Raw genomic sequence first — 17,846 nt, forward strand, 5'->3', positions numbered from 1 at the left:
AGATCACGAGGTCAAGAGATTGAGACCATCCTGGCCAACATGGTGAAATCCTGTCTCTACTAAAAATATAAAAATTAGCTGGGTATGGTGGTGCACGCCTGTAGTCCTAGCTACTCGGGAGGCTGAGGCAGGAGAATTGCTTGAACCCGGGAGGCAGAGGTTGCAGCGAGCCGAGATCACGCCACTGCACTCCAGCCTGGTGATAGAACAAGACTCCATCTCAAAAAAAAAAAAAAAAAATTACAACAATTAGCCGGGCATGGTGGTGCACACCTGTAATCCCAGCTACTTGGGAGGCTGAGGCGGGAGAATCACTTGAACCCGGGAGGTGGAGGTTGCAGTGAGCCAAGATTACGCCACTGCACTCCAGCCTGGGCGATGGAACGAGACTCCGTCTCATTAAAAAAAAAAAAAAAGGGCAGCCAAAAAGACATGATACTTTCTCTTTCATGTGACTATGGTTTTAAGCTCTGCTAGGCCATGTCTGATCCTGAATTATAAAGCTCTGAATACTATTCTGATTTTTCAAAATTGGAATAAAGGTACTAAGAATAAGTGTTTGCAGATAGAATCTATAGGCCCGCATCATTCTCTAACTTTTTGAGACAGGGTCTTGCTCTGTCGCCCAGGCTGGAGTGCAGTGGCACATTCATAGCTTACTGCAACCTATGCCTTCCAGGCTCAAGTGATCCTCCTCCCATCTCAGCCTCCTGAGTACCTGGGACTACAGGCTGATGCTACCATGCCCAGCTAATTTTTGTATTTTTTGTAGAGATGGGGTTTAGTCATGTTGCCCAGGTTGGTCTCAAATTCCTGGGAGGCAATCTGCCTGCCTGCCTCAACCTCCCAAAGTGCTGGGGATTACAGATGTGAGCCACAGCACCCAGCCCTGCTTCCTTTTATCTCAAGGAATCAGTATTTAGGAAACAGTTACTAAATGTTACTAAAATTTTTTTTTTTTTAAAGAGGCAGGGAATCACTCTGCAACCCAGGATGGAGTGCACTGGTGTGAACTCAGCTCACTGCAGCCTCAACCTCCTGGACTCAAGAGATCCTCCTACCTCAGCCTCCCAAGTAGCTAGGATTAGAGGTGTGAGCCACCGTGCCTGGCCGTGTGCTCTTTGCTTACTCTGTTGATGGAGGAGGGTTGTGGAATTGGAGAGTGTTCACAGCCATAGGGAAAGCACCCCTGAATGGGCCTCCCATGTTCAGTGGCACCCACATCTCACCACGCTGACCCTGGTGTAGATATACTATCTCAGGCCAACTTGGACGGACCTGGCATTTAATCCCAGCCTGGCTGCAGGCACACGCTTCTGGGTCACAATACAGTCGGCAGTCACAACCACATTCTTCCCGTGACAGGCGGATGGCTCGAAGTTCTTGCTTCTCTTCAGCATCAATGCGGTGGACCCCAGAAGCCCTCAGCAGGGCCCGTCGCCGTTTGGTGGGCAGAGGCTGCAGGAAGAAGTAATCGTCCACCTCCACATTTTCCACATCAATATCTTCATCTGACACATCATCCAGCGTCAGGCCATCGGCCTCCACCGACTCCACTGTCCCGTTCTTGGTCAGCTGCCAGGAGACAGGAAAGGTTAGCCTCACAGACATGAGCGGCCCGCACCTCCTCAATGACCGTCCCAGAGCAGCGCTGTCCCTTGAACTTTCTGCAATCATGGGAATATCTGTGCTGTCCAAAATGATGGCAGCTGCTAGCACATGTGGCTACTGAGCACTAGAAATGCGGCAACTGGAAAACTGTCATTTTATTTATTTATTTTTTTGAGACGAGTCTTATTCTGTCATCCAGGCTGGAGTGCAGTGGTGTGATCTTGGCTCACTACAACCTCTGCCTCCTGGGTTCAAGTGATTCTCCTGCCTCCCAAGCAGTTGGGATTACAGGTGTGAGCTACCATGCCTGGCTAATTTTTTCTAATTTTAGTAGAGACAGGGTTTCACTGTGTTGGCCAGGCTAGTCTTGAACTCCTGGCCTCAAGTGATCCACACACCTCGGCCTCCCAAAGTGCTGGGGTCCACTGTGCCAGCCCAATTTACATAATTTTAATGAATAGCTGTATGTGACTACTGGCTGCTATATTTACTAGCACCGGTCAAAAGAATAAATCCAGAGTAGGAAGATGGGAAATCTTATGCACCATGACCTTTCTGGGTCCAACCTTCTCAAAAACCGGTCTCATCTTCCCTCCTACACGAAAATCTATTTCCACAAACGTACCCTCCATTTCCAGACACGTGTCCCCTAATTTACGCTCACTTGCCTTCTAACACAGAGAGAAAAAGGTACATGACTGGATGATGCTTGGATATATAGAAAAATGTGAAACACCTTCAACTTGCACCCACTGCATGCAAAACTACGTTCTTGAAAAAAAGGGCACATCGAAGTGTAGTAAAAGGCTACCAGGTCTTCATCAATGAACCCAAATCCCCACAGTGTGAACAATTATCTGTGCATGCACTTAAAGAGCTCCATTTTACTGTCAGGAGAAAAAGCAAATATATTAACAGATATTAAAGAAAGCCCTTAGCTGAGAAAAAATGTATTCCTTCTCCTTTCTAACTTTTTTTTTTGAGACAGGGTCTCACTGTCGCTCAGGCTGGAGTGCAGTGCATGATCTCGGCTCACTGCAATCTCCGCCTCCTGGGTTCAAGTGATTCTCCTGCCTCAGTCTCCCAAGTAGCTGGAAATAACAGGTGCCTGCCACCATGCCCAGCTAATTTTTGTATTTTTAGTGGAGGCGGGGTTTCACAATGTTGGCCAGGCTGGTCTCAAACTCCCGACCTCAACTGATCCACCTGGCCTCCGCCTCCCAAAGTGCTACAATTACAGGTGTGAGCTACTGCACCGGGCCTAATCCTTTTTTATTTGACTTCAAAGAAAAGCTGTATGTGAGGAAAGGTGGTATCAATAACACTGAGTGTACTAGGTACAGGCAGAAATCTGGGTTTTCTGGGCTGGGATGGATAGAGAGCCAAGAAAGGGAGTCTCGGTGGAAGGACAGATTGAAGACAAGCCGTGGCTGAAAGAGTTCTGAAAACTCACTAGAGAATTCAAGTAAAGAAAATGAGGCCTCATAATCCCTGGGGCTCTGGAAGCTGCTAGCAGGATGAAAGCCACATGACTGGAGCCTTTGGTTGATTTCATCAGACAACCACAGAGTAGAGCTGGTAAAGGGACAACTCCTGGGAGAGACGTGATGCAACAGACTTGGGTAATCAGCTACACACCTGGTTTTCTTGTTTGTTTGTGGGGGAGGCGGTAGAGAAATGAAAAGTAATGTGGGGCTTCTGGAGGTTCCCTAGTCAGTGGTTTCAGTACTAGGCAGGCCAACTACAAGGGCCTTTCTGTGGATCTCAGGATTGCTCCTGTCTACATCTCCAGGGTTGACCTCCCCCTAAGCATCCCCTCTCCTACTGTCCTCTCATAGGCAAGGGATTAGAGATGTAACACAAGGACATTCATGTAGATGTGAGAATTTAAATATCAAGATAGAAGTGGCATTTCACATCAGTGAGAAAAGAGTCTTCTAGTTATTAAATGGTATTGGAACAACTGGATATTTTCTGGGGGAAAAAAAGATTCCCAATTTATACTGTTCATGATAATGAGTTTCATATGGATAACAGGCCAAAATACAAAAAATGAAAAAAAAATATTAGGAAAATTATGGTTAAAATTGCAGAACACCAAGCAGCTGCTGGAACAACCCCAAAGGAAGACAAACATGAGATGGTACATGAGAGATGCAGAATGTACATGTTTTGAAACCAACTGCCTCTCTTATAGAGGGCTAAAAACAGGCCTGGGGCAGTGGCGCATTACTGTTATCCCAGCACCTCTGAGAGACTAAGGGGGAAGAATTGCTTAAGGCGAGGAGTTTGAGACCAGCTTGGGCAACAGAACAAGACCCTGTCTCTACAAAAATTGGCCGGACACGGTGGCTCACTCCTGTAATCCCAGCACTTTGGGAGGCCGAGGCAGGTGGATCAATTGAGGCCAGGACTTCGAGACTAGCCTGGCCAAAGTGGCAAAACTTCGTCTCTACTAAAAATAAAAAAATTAGCCCAGCATGGTGGTACATGCCTATAATCTCAGTTGAGGGAGGCTGAGGCACAAGAATTGCTTGAACCTGGGAGACGGAGGTTGCAGTTAACCAAGATTGTGCCACTGCACTCCAGCCTGGGCAACAGAGAGAGACCCTGTCTCAAAAGAAAAAAAAAAAAAACTACAAAAATTAACCAGGCGTGGTGGTGATGCAGCTGTAGTCCCAGCTATTTAAGAGGCTAAGGCAGGAGGATTGCTTGAGGCCAGAAGTTTGAGGTTACACTAAGCTATGATCAGGCCTCTGCACTCCAGCCTGGGTGACACAGTGAGACCCTGTTTCAAGAGAGGAAAAAAAAAAAATCTCAGCAAAGAATAAACTAGCTAAGGTAAAGCAAGGGCTTCCTCTTGACATATAAAGATAAACCTGGTGCAGTGGCCCACACCTGTAGTCCCAACTACTTGGGAGGCTGAGGTGGAAGGATCGCTTGAGCCCAGGAGTTTGAGACTAGCCTGGGCAACAAAATGAGACCCCATCTTTAAAAAACCAGAGTGCTGCTGTATTAGATGTCATCACTGCTGGTGCTCACTAAACATCCTGCTAACAAGTAGAGCTTCTGTACCTGTCTTGGGTTTGCCTGGCTTTGTCCCTAGAATTCCTGTAAGTGGAGAACACAACAGGATGGTATACTGTTTTGACAGATCATTCCTCTGCCAGATTCAGGAGAGAGGAGTTTTCTTCTAGGGAAAGGAAGGAATGCCTTCAGTGCAACTGATGAGAACAGTGTTTATTTGCCCAGCTGTTGCTACAGCAGCTGGAAGGTGATAGGGTCAGTGATGGAATTCCTAAGACAGAGGAAAGGGAAGCCTGAATGTCATTCTAGAGTGAGAAAAACAGGTGTAGGGCTTTAGGAATAGTCTGAGGGAAGTAGACATAGAGCTCTCAGAGAAAGAAAGGAATGAGATGCTCTGGTTAGCCTACATTCTCTACCACCAGTTCTCCAACTACACCACATTCTGATGTGTCTCTCTCATGACTCGGGAAATAATGGAGCTACCTGTTTTAATATGGGTCAGCATGCTTTGGGCTCCAAAGAAACCTGGCCAGGCTTAAACTGGTGTTCTTCAAATTTGGAATCAGGATCTCTGGGGGAAATTGTTGAGAATTAGTAGAAACTATAGCTATGGGAATACCAAACAGTGCCAAGATAAAAAATGGGTGGCTATGGGCCAAGCGCGGTGGCTCACGCCTGTAATCCCAGCACTTTGGGAGGCCGAGGCAGGCAGATCACGAGGTCAGGAGATCGAGACCATCCTGGCTAACATGGTGAAACCACATCTCTATTAAAAATACAAAAAAAAAAAAAATTAGCCGGGCGTGGTGTTGGGCACCTATAGTCCCAGCTACTCAGGAGGCTGAGGTAGCAGAATGGCGTGAACCGAAGAGGCGGAGCTTGTAGTGAGCCGAGATGGCACCACTGCACTCCAGCCTGGGCAAAAGAGCGAGACTCTGTCCCCCCCAAAAAAAAAAAAAATGGGTGGCTATGAAGAGGCATCTAAGGTGGGTCTTTTCCCAGCCTCTCTCTCTCTCAAAGAGCTGGTGCTGTATCAGGTGGCAGGCATAGTATTATACAAGTCTAAATAACTATTTGATAATGCTGTTTGTATCTACAAGATTATCACGTAAGGGTGATGGGGGTTATAGAAACAGCAGGATCCTTTCAGAGAATGTGAAATATCCAAAACCTGTTCTGTGCATCCAGTCAAGGGACAATCATTTGACCAGAAATTGAAAACTGTGCTTCCTTGGGTTCCAGGGTGACAAACCTGAATGCCTGGACGTATTCACATTTTAAACCTAAAAAAAGAAAAAATTGGGGGAGGTTGGGCATGGTGGCTCATGCCTGTAATCCCGGCACTTTGGGAGGTCGAGAGGGGAGGACCACTTGAGCCCAGGAATTGAGATCCCATTACTATTAAAAAAAATACTAGCCAGGCATGGTGACATGAGCCTGTGGTTCCCAGCTACTTGGGAGGCTGAGATGGGCAGATGGCTTGAGGCCAGGAGTTTAAGCTGCAATGAGCTGTGATTGAGTCACTGCACTCCAGCCTGGGTGACAGAGAGAGACCCTGTCTCAAAATAAAACACACATACATACATACATACATAAAACTGAGGGAGGCAGTGGGGGTTTGGGAGGAGGAAATTTTAGGGAAGCCATTTTGCTATATCTGGTAGACTCCCCTGCCAGATAAAAAGAAGGGAGTCTCGGACTAAGATTTGATTCCAAATCTGAGATTTCTCATTAGAAAGAGTTGAAATCTCTATACCCCAAGGACAACAGTCAAATTAAAAGAAAAAAAAAATCGGTCGGGTGCAGTGGCTCACACCTGTAGTCTCAGCACTTTGGGAGACCAAGGCAGGTAGATCACTTGAGACCAGGAGTTCGAGACCAGCCTGGGCAATATGGCAAAACCCTGTCTCTACTAAAAATACAAAAACTAGACAGATGCACACCTGTAATCCCAGCTACTCTTGAGGCTGAGGCACAAGAAATCGCTTGAACCCGGGGAGGCTGAGGTTGCAGTGAGCTGAGATCATGCCAGTGCACTCCAGCCCCCTGGGCGACAGAGCAAGACTCTGTCCCGGAAAAAAAAAAAAAAAATCAATCAACCAACCAACCAATGAACCTAAATGGTTTCCTACATGGACAGCAGCAGACCCCAGACCCCTTAGGCACCTTCATTTTTTTGGCGTGGAGTTTCTCTTCCTTCAGGTGCTCACGCAGAATCTCTCGATGGTTCACCTCCTGTTCCTGGGCAAACTCACAGAGTGTGTAGCTCCGTACAGAGTTATGGCGCTGGGCCATGCCCAGTGAGCTACCACCCTGGCTGGGCACACTGGTAAAACCCTGGCGCCGGGCAAAGTAGTATACAGTCACCTGGTCAAAGCGTACATTCTTCCTCCGCAGCTGCTTCTGCCGCTTCAGGATGGATGTGGCTGAGAAGGGAGCACAGAGAGATGTTTTATTTATTTTTCTATTTACTTATTTATTTATTTATTTATTTTTGGCGTCTCGCTCTGTCACCCACGCTGGAGTGCAGTGGCGCGATCTCGGCTCACTGCAAGCTCCACCTCTCGGGTTCACACCATTCTGCTTCAGCCTCCCGAGTAGCTGGGACTACAGGCACCCACCACCACGCCCGGCTAATTTTTTGTATTTTTAGTAGAGACGGAGTTTCACCATGTTAGCCAGGATGGTCTCCATCTCCTGACCTCGTGATCTGCCCGCCTCGGTCTCCCACAGTGCTGGGATTATAGGCGTGAGCCACTGCGCCCGGCCATATTTGTCTATTTATTTAGAGACAGAGTCTCGCTCTGTTGCCCAGGCTGGAATGCTGTGGCGCCGTCTTGGCTCACTGCAGCCTCCACCCCCGGGGTTCAAGCAATTCTCTGGCCTCAGCCTCCTGAGAATCTGGGATTACAGTCGTGTGCCACCACACCCAGCTAATTTTTGTATTTTAGTAGTGACGAGGTTTCACCATGTTGACCAGGCTGGTCTTGAACTCTTGACCTCAGGTGATCCGCCCACCTCGGCCTCCCAAAGTGCTGGGATTACAGGCGTGAGCCACCGCGCCCGGCCAAGAGATGCTTTATTAACTCAGGGATGACCTGTTTGGGAAGCTTGCTCTCTCTCATCCATCTAGGCTCTCAACTCTTCTTCTCTAAACGTGCTCTCTATACCTAGAGAACTGTCTAATATCTGCAAATCCTAAATGCTCTGTCAGAAGGGACCTTGAACCTCAGCTGGTTCATACCACTGCCTCCAGACTGACTATACCTAAACAGATGACCACAAAATCCATTTTTAGACATCAGCTGGGAAGAGGATCTCTAGGTAATCTTTTCTGGATATAACAATCTATAGCTTGACTGTCCAATACAGCAGCTACTAGCCACATGCGGCAATTTCAGCTAATTAAAATTAAATAAAATTTAAAATTCAGCTCAGGCCGGACATGGTGGCTCATGCCTGTAATCCCAGCACTTTGGGAGGCTGAGGCGGGCGGATAACGAGGTCAAGAGATCAAGACCATCCTGGCCAACATGATGAAACCCTGTCTCTACTAAAAATACAAAAATTGGCTGGGTGTGGTGTGGCGTGCCTGTAGTCCCAGCTCCTCAGGAGGCTGAGGCAGGAGAATCACTTGAACCTGGGAGACGGAGGTTGCAGTGAGCCAAGATTGTGCCACTGCACTCCAGCCTGGGTGACAGGGCAAGACTCCATCTCAAAAAAAAAAAAAAAAAAAAAAATTCAGCTCAATTATACTAACCATATTTCTTTATTTTCTTTTTTCCTTTGAGACAGGGTCTTGCTGTGTCACCCAGGCTAGAGTACAGTGGCACAATCACTGCTCACTGCAGCCTCAACCTCCTAGGCCCAAGTGATCCTCCTACCTTAGCCTCCAGAGTAGCTGGGACTAGAGGTGCACGCCACCACACCCAGCTAATTTTTGTATTTTTTGTAGAGACGGGGTTTCGCCATGTTGCCCAAGCTGGTCTCAAACCCCTGAGTTCAAGTGATCCACCCACCTCAGCTTCCCAAAGTGCTGAGATTACAGGCATGAGCCACTGTACCCGGCCACTAACCACATTTCAAGTGCTCAATAGCCACATATGGCAACTGGCTACTGTTGGACGATGCAGATACAGAACATTTCTTTTTTTTTTTTTTTTTTTGAGACGGAGTCTCGCTCTGTCGCCCAGGCTGGAGTGCAGTGGCCGGATCTCAGCTCACTGCAAGCTCCGCCTCCCGGGTTCACGCCATTCTCCTGCCTCAGCCTCCGGAGTAGCTGGGACTACAGGCGCCCGCCACCTCGCCCGGCTAGTTTTTTGTATTTTTTTTTTTTTAGTAGAGACGGGGTTTCACCGTGTTAGCCAGGATGGTCTCGATCTCCTGACCTCGTGATCCGCCCGTCTCGGCCTCCCAAAGTGCTGGGATTACAGGCTTGAGCCACCGCGCCCGGCCATTGATACAGAACATTTCTATCGTAACAGAAAATTCCATTCGACAGCACTGATCTGCAGCAGGGGACAGCGAACTGTCAAGGGCCACACAGTAACTATTCTAGGCTCTACAGGCCATGAGGTCTCTGTTGCAATAATTCAACTCTGCCACTGTAGCGTGAAAGCAATCACAGACAATGGGTATGACTGTGTTCCAACAAAACTTTAGTTTCAAAACAGGCATTGGGCCAGATTTGGCCCATGGGCAACCCCTCATATAGTATCAGAAGTTCTTTCCCAGAACTAACAGACCCGTAAGAATTAAGAAATCTTGGCCAGCCACAGTGACTCACGCCTGTAATCCCTGCACTTTGGGAGGCTGAGGCGGGTGGATCACCTGAGTCCAGGAGTTCAAGACCAGCCTGGCCAATATGATGAAACCTTGTCTCTACTAAAAACACAAAAAAATTATCCGGGCGTGGTGGCAGGCGCCTGTAATCCCAGCTACTCAGGAGGCCTGAAGCAGGAGAATCACTTGAACCCAGGAGGCAGAGGTTGCAGTGAGCTGAGATGGCGCCACTGCACTCCAGCCTGGGCAACAAGAGTGGACTCCGTCTCGAGAAAAAAAAGAATTAAGAAATCTGGATTTGCCCCAGTTGTCCAAGCAGCAAGCATTTATATCCTGCTACAGCTCAATTTCCTGGAACTCTCTGGGACTCTGGTGGGGGCAGGATAGAGTCCTGGACTCCTTCTTCAATCTAATTTAACCCATTCTGGGAACCAGCAACCCACAACACAAGTAAAACCAGCTAGAATAAATTAGACTTCAGTCTACAGTATTAGAGAAATGAGGTCCTCCAAAGAGCAAGGAAAGATGATGATTAAGGGCAAATCCCCAAGCCACATAGAAGCTGCTTCAAGCTGCCATGGGTTCTACTGCTTGGGGAATGTGGGTATAGGCAGGGAGGGAGCAGCTTACTCACGTGTGAAGCTGGCAGTGGTAGGAGGATTGAGGCTGTCGCAGCTGTCAGCACTATCGCTGCTGGAGATCTCATCATCCGAGTTGGAAACTGATGAGCCCACATCCACATCATCAAACTTCCTCTTGAGACCCGAGCCCGTGAATGCATCCATTGGTTTCAAAGGGGTTTCCTTGGGGAGCCCAACAAGTTGGCCCCAAAGCCCCTGCTCACCACCAGCTAGCCAGGTACATTAGGATTCTGCCCAGGGAAAAAAAGGAATCAGCATTCCTGTCCCAAGACAGACCCCTCCCCAGTCTACACACACAGCTCTCTAAAGCACGCACCTCACCTAGCACTGATGTCTGCTTTCTCAACATTATGTTCTTTCTCTACTAGCTCTGGCCAACATTCTCCTACTTTCGTTTCTCAACAGCCCCTCCATTCTCAGTCACTCTTAGAATAATGAGATGGGTAGCAGCAGCACCTTTCCCAGTGGAGGGAAGGCCTTTGCTTCCAATCCAGCTGGGGTCTAGGCTTCATTAGCCCAGGAATCACAGTAGCTGCTCTTCTGATCACATAGGAAAGCTCTCCAAGGGACCAGTGAGAAGAACTTGAGATCAAAAACACAATTATCACTGCTACTTGTTTGGTTGGGGAAAAAAAAAAAAAAAAAGGAAAAAAGGCAGAATTAGGCTTTGCCTAAACCAAGACTAGACCCAACTATTTATCTATTTTAGAGACAGTGTCTCACTGTGTTGCCCAGGCTGGTCTTGAACACCTAGACTCGAGCAATTCTCCTGCCTCAGCCTCCAGAGTAGCTGGGACTACAGGGCACGTGCCACTGAACCCGGCTAGACCCACTTATTTTTCCTAGTGATAATACAGCCCGGCATTTCCCAAAGTGCCTATCTTATGGTATTAATAGCTTTTACATAGAAATAGGACTGCTGTGTCAAAAGGGTTTTAAAAATTGCCTATAGTGGAACCTCTTAGAGGTTTTTAATATACTAATAAGGATGGTGACGGCTGAGAGAACACAGAATGCAGTGTTTCTACAAACCTGATTATGGAACCTACTGTTTCCAAGGTATTTTAGAGTGCAAATAATGCTTGGAATACACTTTGGGAAATACTGCTCCAGGCACTCAATTTTGAAGGACATTAGCAGTCAGGAAAACCCTTTACCCAGATCTTCACAAGTGTAAAGTGTCTCACCAGGCTTCTATAAAGGTCAAATTTGGTACCAAAGAATGGACCCAAGATTAGAATCTGCATGGCTTCAAAACCCAGAATCTTTCCCAATCTCATACTGCTCCATAAAATAGGCCTCATCTGGTCTGTCACCATCCTCTGTGCAAGGACATCGTAGCTTTACAATCTTTGCCCTCTATAAAGAAATCAGCAAGGGGAAAACAAATAGCAAGAGAAGTAACAATGTATTCTGGTTATATCAATATGGCAAGCAGTGTTGTTTTCAACACGCTTTAATACAACCAAGGAGGCTGAGATAGTCCATTTCCTAGGTACAAATCTTTTTCCTCCATCTTTGGATTTAAGTTCCAGAAGTACACGAATCTGCTCAGCAGAAATGCTGTCAGAGCGGGAGCCATGTGTGATGAGACACGAACCCTCCCTTGCCTCAGTAATGCCAGAATCTCCCCAGACTATGATCTCACTAGTTGCTAATTATGCAGCAGGAATAACAACACTGCCCAGAACGACAGGGCTGCATTACTGCAGAGCAGCTACCCAGAATATACTGTGGTGTTAAGAGATGCCTGCTACAGAGCTGTTTTTCTGGACTGTGTCTGTTGGAAGCAATTTGCCTGCTCTTGGATCAGCTCTACAAAGTCAACCAGACCTAATAAGTACCTTAGAGAAGGTATTTCCTAATCTATCCAGATTGCATCCAATTGTGCATTCAAGTCACGAGATGTATCTAAGAAACCTCAGCCATCAGAAGTCTCAGACAAGCACATTCCTGAAATAAATTTGGCCAGGGAGGAAAAAAAAGAATCAAATATTTGATTAAAATTGTAATTAAATTAAAAAACATGCCCAAAGTATCGGTTCAGTTCTTCAGGTTACTGATCTTACCATCAGAGGTCACATTCTTAGGGCATGGTAAGAAAGGAGCAAGCCGAGGGCTTTTTATGGGTTAAGATTTTAGCTGGGTTTAAAGATATCCATCAACAAGAAGACATTTATGCAGCCCACAGACACATGAAAAAATGCTCATCATCACTGGCCATCAGAGAAATGCAAATCAAAACCACAGTGAGATACCATCTCACACCAGTTACAATGGTGATCATTAAAAAGTCAGGAAACAACAGGTGCTGGAGAGGATGTGGAGAAATAGGAACACTTTTACACTGTTGGTGGGACTGTAAACTAGTTCAACCATTGTGGAAAAGAGTGTGGCGATTCCTCAAGGATCTAGAACTAGAAAGACCATTTGACCCAGCCATCCCATGACTAGGTATACACCCAAAGGATTATAAGTCATGCTGCTATAAAGACACATGCACACGTATGTTCATTGCGGCACTATTCACAATAGCAAAGACTGGGAACCAACTCAAATGTCCATCAATGATAGACTGGATTAAGAACATGTGGCACATATACACCATGGAATACTGTGCAGCCATAAAAAAGGATGAGTTCATGTCCTTTATAGGGACATGGATGAAGCTGGAAACCATCATTCTCAGCAAACTATCACAAGGACAAAAAACCAAACACCGCATGTTCTCACTCATAGGTGGGAACTGAACAATGAAAACACCTGAACACAGAGTGGGGAACATCACATACCGGGGCCTGTTGTAGGGTGGGGGAAGTGGGGAGGGATAGCATTAGGAGATATACCTGATGTAAATGATGAGTTGATGGGTGCAGCATACCAACATGGCACGTGTATACATACGTAACAAACCTGCACGTTGTGTACATGTAGCCTAGAACATAAAGTATAAAAAAAAAAAAAAGATACCTATCAACAAACAAACTTCTCATTCCATTCTATTGTAGCAGGGAGGGAGAACAACTTGTGACTGAATACTTATGTTGGTGGGACTTTTTAGAGATAGAATTTACGGTGGCTCACGTCTGTAATCCCAGCACTTTGGGAGTCCGAGGCGGGCAGATCACCTGAGGTTGGGAGTTCAAGACCAGCCTGAACAACAGGGAGAAACCCTATCTCCACTAAAAAAAAAAAAAAAAAAATTAGCCAGGCGTGGTGGCGCATGCCTGTAATCCCAGCTACTTGGGAGGCTGAGGCAAGAGAATCGCTTGAACCTGGGAGGTGGAGATTGTGGTGAGCCAAGATCACACCATTGCACTCCAGCCTGTGCAACAAGAGTGAAACTGTCTCAAAAAAAAAAAAAAAAAAAAAAAAGATATATAATAATGTTGCCCACTGAATTTAATTTTGCTTCCCCACTTATCAGCCATATGATAAATCTGACTGAGCTAAAAATCTGCTTTCTCAGAAAGGGTTTTAGGCCCACCTGAGTTGTAACTGAGCTCCAGTTAGTGCTGCTACTAGAAAAGTGGCCTTTGGCCAGGCACAGTGGCTCACGCCTGTAATCCCAGCACTTTGAGAGGCTGAGGGAGGCAGATCACTTGAGTCCAGGAGCTCGAGACCAGCCTGGGCAACATGGCAAAACTCCGTCTCTACAAAAAATACAAAAATTAGCTGCGTATGGTGGTGTGCGCCTTTAGTCCCTGCTACTTGGGAGGCTGCTACTTGGGAGGCTGAGAGGATCACTTGAGCCCAGGAGGTCCAGGCTTGCAGTGAGCTGTGATTGCGCCCCTGCACTCTAGCCTAGGCGACATGTCAAGCGAGACCTTGTCAAAAAAAGGAGGGAGGGAGGGAAGAGAAGAAAGAAGGCAGGCAGGCAGGCAGGCTTTTTCCTCAGCCTAGAAACACTCAAGGATTTATGACTGGAAGTAAATGTCCACTCCTGTTCTTTCCTCAGATGTCCCCAGGCTTCTGGTAGCATCTCCTTTGAATATTTCTCTCTAAGCCCCATATGAACTTGGGTCTGCTCCAAAATCATCTTTATTACTAGAATTCTCCACGGTCTTAACCCGGTTGCCCTCAGGAGTATCAGTTCTCTCTAGGTTACTTTTTGTGAGCTTGGATGCAGCAAGGATTGCTGGCTACTTGTTCTATTCTCCTCCTCCTACTTCTGGAATAGTGGTTTCTGGGCAATGACAGGAGATAGGTAAGAAAGAAAAAAGATGTGACACCTAGGAGAAAAGTATTTTCCTTAAGCTGTCTGAGAATAAGTAGAACCTATGGCTATGTGTGTAAATAACATGTATACTGACTTATGGTCAAACTCTTCCATTCACGTGGATGGCACTCAGGGAAATCCTCAAGGAGACTCCATTGCGCTCTTCACCCTACCCAGGCTGTTAGCAGCATTTTCTCTGACATTAGCTCCATTATTTTTTTAAAAAGAAAAAAGATCTATTATGTCCCAACAACCAATATAAGATTAAATTTCAACCCAGTTCCCCTTGTCCAAGACTCTGATATGAACTTGACTTTTAGATAAAGATGTTCACTGGGCACCAAGAACAAACCTCCTGTTCACTTCCATTAGTGCCCTGAAGAAATCCTTCTTTGGGAGGCTGAGGCAGGAGGATTGCTTAAGGCCAGGAGTGCAAAACCAACTTGGCCAACACAGCGAGACCCTGTCTCTGTATTTTTGAAAAATTGGCCCGGCATGGTGGCACATGCCTGTAATCCCAGCACTTCAGGAGGCCAAGGCGGGCAGATCACTTGAAGCCAGGAGTTCAAGACCAGCTTGGCCAACATGGCAAAACCCCACCTCTATTAAAAATACAAAAACTAGTTGGGCATGGTGGTATGTGCCTGTCGTCCCAGCTACTTGGGAGGCTAAGGCGGGAGGATTGCTTGAACCCAGGAGGCAGAGGTTGCAGTGAGCCGAGATTGTGCCACTGCACCCCAGCCTGGGTGACAGAGCCAGACCCTGTCTCAAAAAAATAAATAAATAAAATATTTTTTTGAAAAAAGAAATCTTTCTTTGCAATAGTAACAGAATAGTTTCCATACTTTCCAATTCATCAAATTAATCTTTCAAGCTACAACCAGAAAAATCAGTCATTCCTACCTCTCTCAATTATTCATTGGTAGAGGATCAATGCCTGTGTTCAAGAGATACATTTGTTAAGTTTTAGCACCTGGGAATGCAGGTAAAAACTGACAGTTAACTGTCAAAATGACCAACTCAACAAATGCTTTTGGAGAAAATAACGCAACCCTCTTTAAAGCTTTTAAATGCCAGTGAAATGAAAGGTCAGTTGACACTTTCTGGCTACATGTCTAATGGTCTTTTCTCAAGGGTTTCTTTTTTTTTTTTTTTTTTTTTTTTTTGAGACGGAGTCTCGCTCTGTCGCCCAGGCTGGAGTGCAGTGGCTAGATCTCAGCTCACTGCAAGCTCCACCTCCCGGGTTCACGCCATTCTTCTGCCTCAGCCTCCCAAGTAGCTGGGACTACAGGTGCCCGCCACCTTGCCCGGCTAGTTTTTTGTACTTTTTTTTTAGTAGAGACGGGGTTTCACCGTATTAACCAGGATGGTCTCGATCTCCTGACCTCGTGATCCGCCCGTCTCGGCCTCCCAAAGTGCTGGGATTACAGGCTTGAGCCACCGCGCCCGGCCTTCTCAAGGGTTTCTAGCTGAAGATTTCCCAATGGTATACGAAATAGTTAAGATCCAGAGCATAGAAGACATCAGGCTAGCACCTAATAAAGAGGTCTACCAGCATATATGTATTTTAGTACTAGATCTAAGTTTTTTTCAGGACTATAAGGATTCCTATAACCACCAAAACAAACAAATAAAATTTAAAAAAAAAAAAAAAAAAAAAAGCATATGAGAGACCAGCAAGAAGGACTGCCCAGGCAAAATTTTCTGGAATAATCTATTTGCAAAGTTTAGGTAATATGTGTCTTCTTAAATGAGTCCAAAGTAATAAGCTGCATCTCACAGGAGAAAGCGTCTTCACTTGACTGGAACCCAACCTTCTGCGAAAGGTCAAGGAATCACAATCTCCAGTAAGATGGTCAGGGCTACCATCTGTAGCTGGGTTGGAAGAAGGAAGGCTTGCTGCTGTGTTATGATAAACCTGAATAAAATAACCTGCCCTGTTTCTCCTTTTACAAGATACTGTAGTTTCTCAAATACTATGGATTTCATGGATCCATGTGTCTTTGTGATCACCAGGATCATGAACTTATAAAGCGCTCAAATGAAAACCCCTGGCTTAAGCCTGGTGTTTAAAGAAAGCCGTGCACTCACCACCCCCACTCCCTGATTTGTACCCATTCGCTAATACAAGGTTAGAATTTTCCATGCCTAAACTACCATCGTGTGGAAGACAGATCTTTGTGGGAATTGGAACATGATGCTGCATTAACTCTCAAGGATATCCAGTCATTTATAACACCGGCACAACCAACATCCTGGCTTTGCGGATTTGCAAGACAGAAAGCCAGTGAAGAAAACATCTGAACTATGGATTTACCTTGAACTGAAAACTGCAGGACAAGGGGACAGTGTTGTCTTGTGGGGATAACTTCTAGCATTTCATTTTGAAGAACAGTTTGTGTGTCACACTGTCACTCTCAACCCCTTTAAAAGGATGAATCAAGACCACAGCCCTAAAAGGGAAGGGTGGCAGTTGGCTGCGTGTTTGGGCCTATGAAAAAAGATCAAGCTAGCAACCAGGGCCACTGATGCTTTCATTTTCCCACACGACGCCAAAAACACGGGAGACATCAGGAACAGGAGCGAAGGGATATGTCAAGTCACCAGTTCCCTTTAATGAACACTCCTTCCGAACCCTTCAGCCCTCGGTCGACTTCCCTCTGATTCCTCCTAACCTTCCCGCTCATTCCAATCCTCTGCAGCCCCTACCCAGCCTTCCTCATCCCTTCCTGCCTGCTACTCACAAATTCCCAACCACTCCTCCCACATTTTCCTCTGTTCCCCCTCCCCTTCCTTCACTTTCCTCCATCCCACATCATTCTCCACTCCATTCCGAACTCAATCCTCATCCGCAATCCTGCAGGCTTCCAAGCCGCCCATCGGTCTCCCGCGAGCTGCCCCCGCAGTCCGGGCCCGCGTCCTCCGTGCCCCTCGCTCCCACGCCTCTTCCCGACTCGGTTCCTTCCCAACGGCACCCGACCTCCCCGCCCCCCGACCGCTCCCGTCCGAGCCTCTCGTTTCTGACCCCTCCATCCGCACGGCTCTGGGCTTGACCACTCCTCCACGGCCGCCCGAGGGCCGATCCCGAGAAAGGACGAGGCGGCACCCTCCGCCCCGCACCCCTAGGCCCATTACCGGCCCCGCCGCAGCTGCCTCCTCCCGTGATGGTCTCTGCCGCCCCCGCTGCCGCCGCCGCCCTAGCCCGGGTGGGAAGGAGGGAGGAGCGAGCGAGTCCCGGGCCCCGCGGCGACGGCCGGGGAGCTTCCAGGGCGGCAGGGCGGGGAGGGAGGGCGGTGGGCAGCCCAGCCGGCAGGCAGAGAGGGCCGGGCGGCTCCGGCAACTCGGGCGCCCCCGGCAGCAGACGCCCAGAACCGCCCCGGCTCCGGCTAACAATAGGCTCCGGCCGCAGAGCACTGGCTCTTATAGGCGCCGGCACGTCCTGACCGAGACCCGGGGCTGGCTGGGAAATGGAGTCTACGTGCCGGCTCCACACCCAGCAGCATGCCGGGAGTTGTAGGCGGTGACTGCTGCAAAGCCGAAGCCGGCGGGCAAACTGGCTCCGGAGG

General features: G+C 47.4%; 2 protein-coding genes across 21 annotated transcripts in view; one reads left to right on the plus strand and one right to left on the minus strand.

Moving 5' to 3' along the window:
- LETMD1 (LETM1 domain containing 1) overlaps positions 1–2,560 on the plus strand; it is a 21,352-nt gene extending 18,792 nt beyond the window's left edge. For all 5 annotated transcript variants that reach the window (XM_077954254.1, XM_077954247.1, XM_077954264.1 and 2 more), the window contains one exon: positions 967–2,560. In XM_077954254.1, the coding sequence (XP_077810380.1) occupies positions 967–1,082 (116 nt within the window). In that variant the 3' untranslated portion in view covers positions 1,083–2,560. The remainder of the gene's footprint in view (positions 1–966) is intronic.
- The window catches only part of CSRNP2 (cysteine and serine rich nuclear protein 2), a 23,669-nt gene extending 5,995 nt beyond the window's left edge, over positions 1–17,674 (minus strand). The window contains exons 1-7 of one of the 16 annotated variants that reach the window (XM_077954234.1): positions 17,306–17,674; positions 16,598–16,733; positions 12,908–12,996; positions 11,249–11,420; positions 10,055–10,291; positions 6,805–7,064; positions 1,279–1,575 (exon numbers count right to left, since the gene is read on the minus strand). In XM_077954234.1, coding sequence (XP_077810360.1) covers positions 1,279–1,575; positions 6,805–7,064; positions 10,055–10,205 — 708 coding nt within the window. In that variant the 5' untranslated portion in view covers positions 10,206–10,291; positions 11,249–11,420; positions 12,908–12,996; positions 16,598–16,733; positions 17,306–17,674. Of the gene's footprint in view, positions 1–1,278; positions 1,576–6,804; positions 7,065–10,054; positions 10,292–10,377; positions 10,672–11,248; positions 11,421–12,907; positions 12,997–13,548; positions 13,715–16,597; positions 16,734–17,305 lie in introns of those variants that run through there. The other 15 variants (XM_077954237.1, XM_077954233.1, XM_077954240.1 and 12 more) reach the window with 15 other exon arrangements.
- Between the last annotated feature and the right edge of the window lie 172 nt (positions 17,675–17,846).

This window comes from Macaca mulatta, chromosome 11 (genome assembly GCF_049350105.2).
Source record: "Macaca mulatta isolate MMU2019108-1 chromosome 11, T2T-MMU8v2.0, whole genome shotgun sequence".
In the NCBI taxonomy this organism is placed as follows: domain Eukaryota; kingdom Metazoa; phylum Chordata; class Mammalia; order Primates; family Cercopithecidae; genus Macaca; species Macaca mulatta.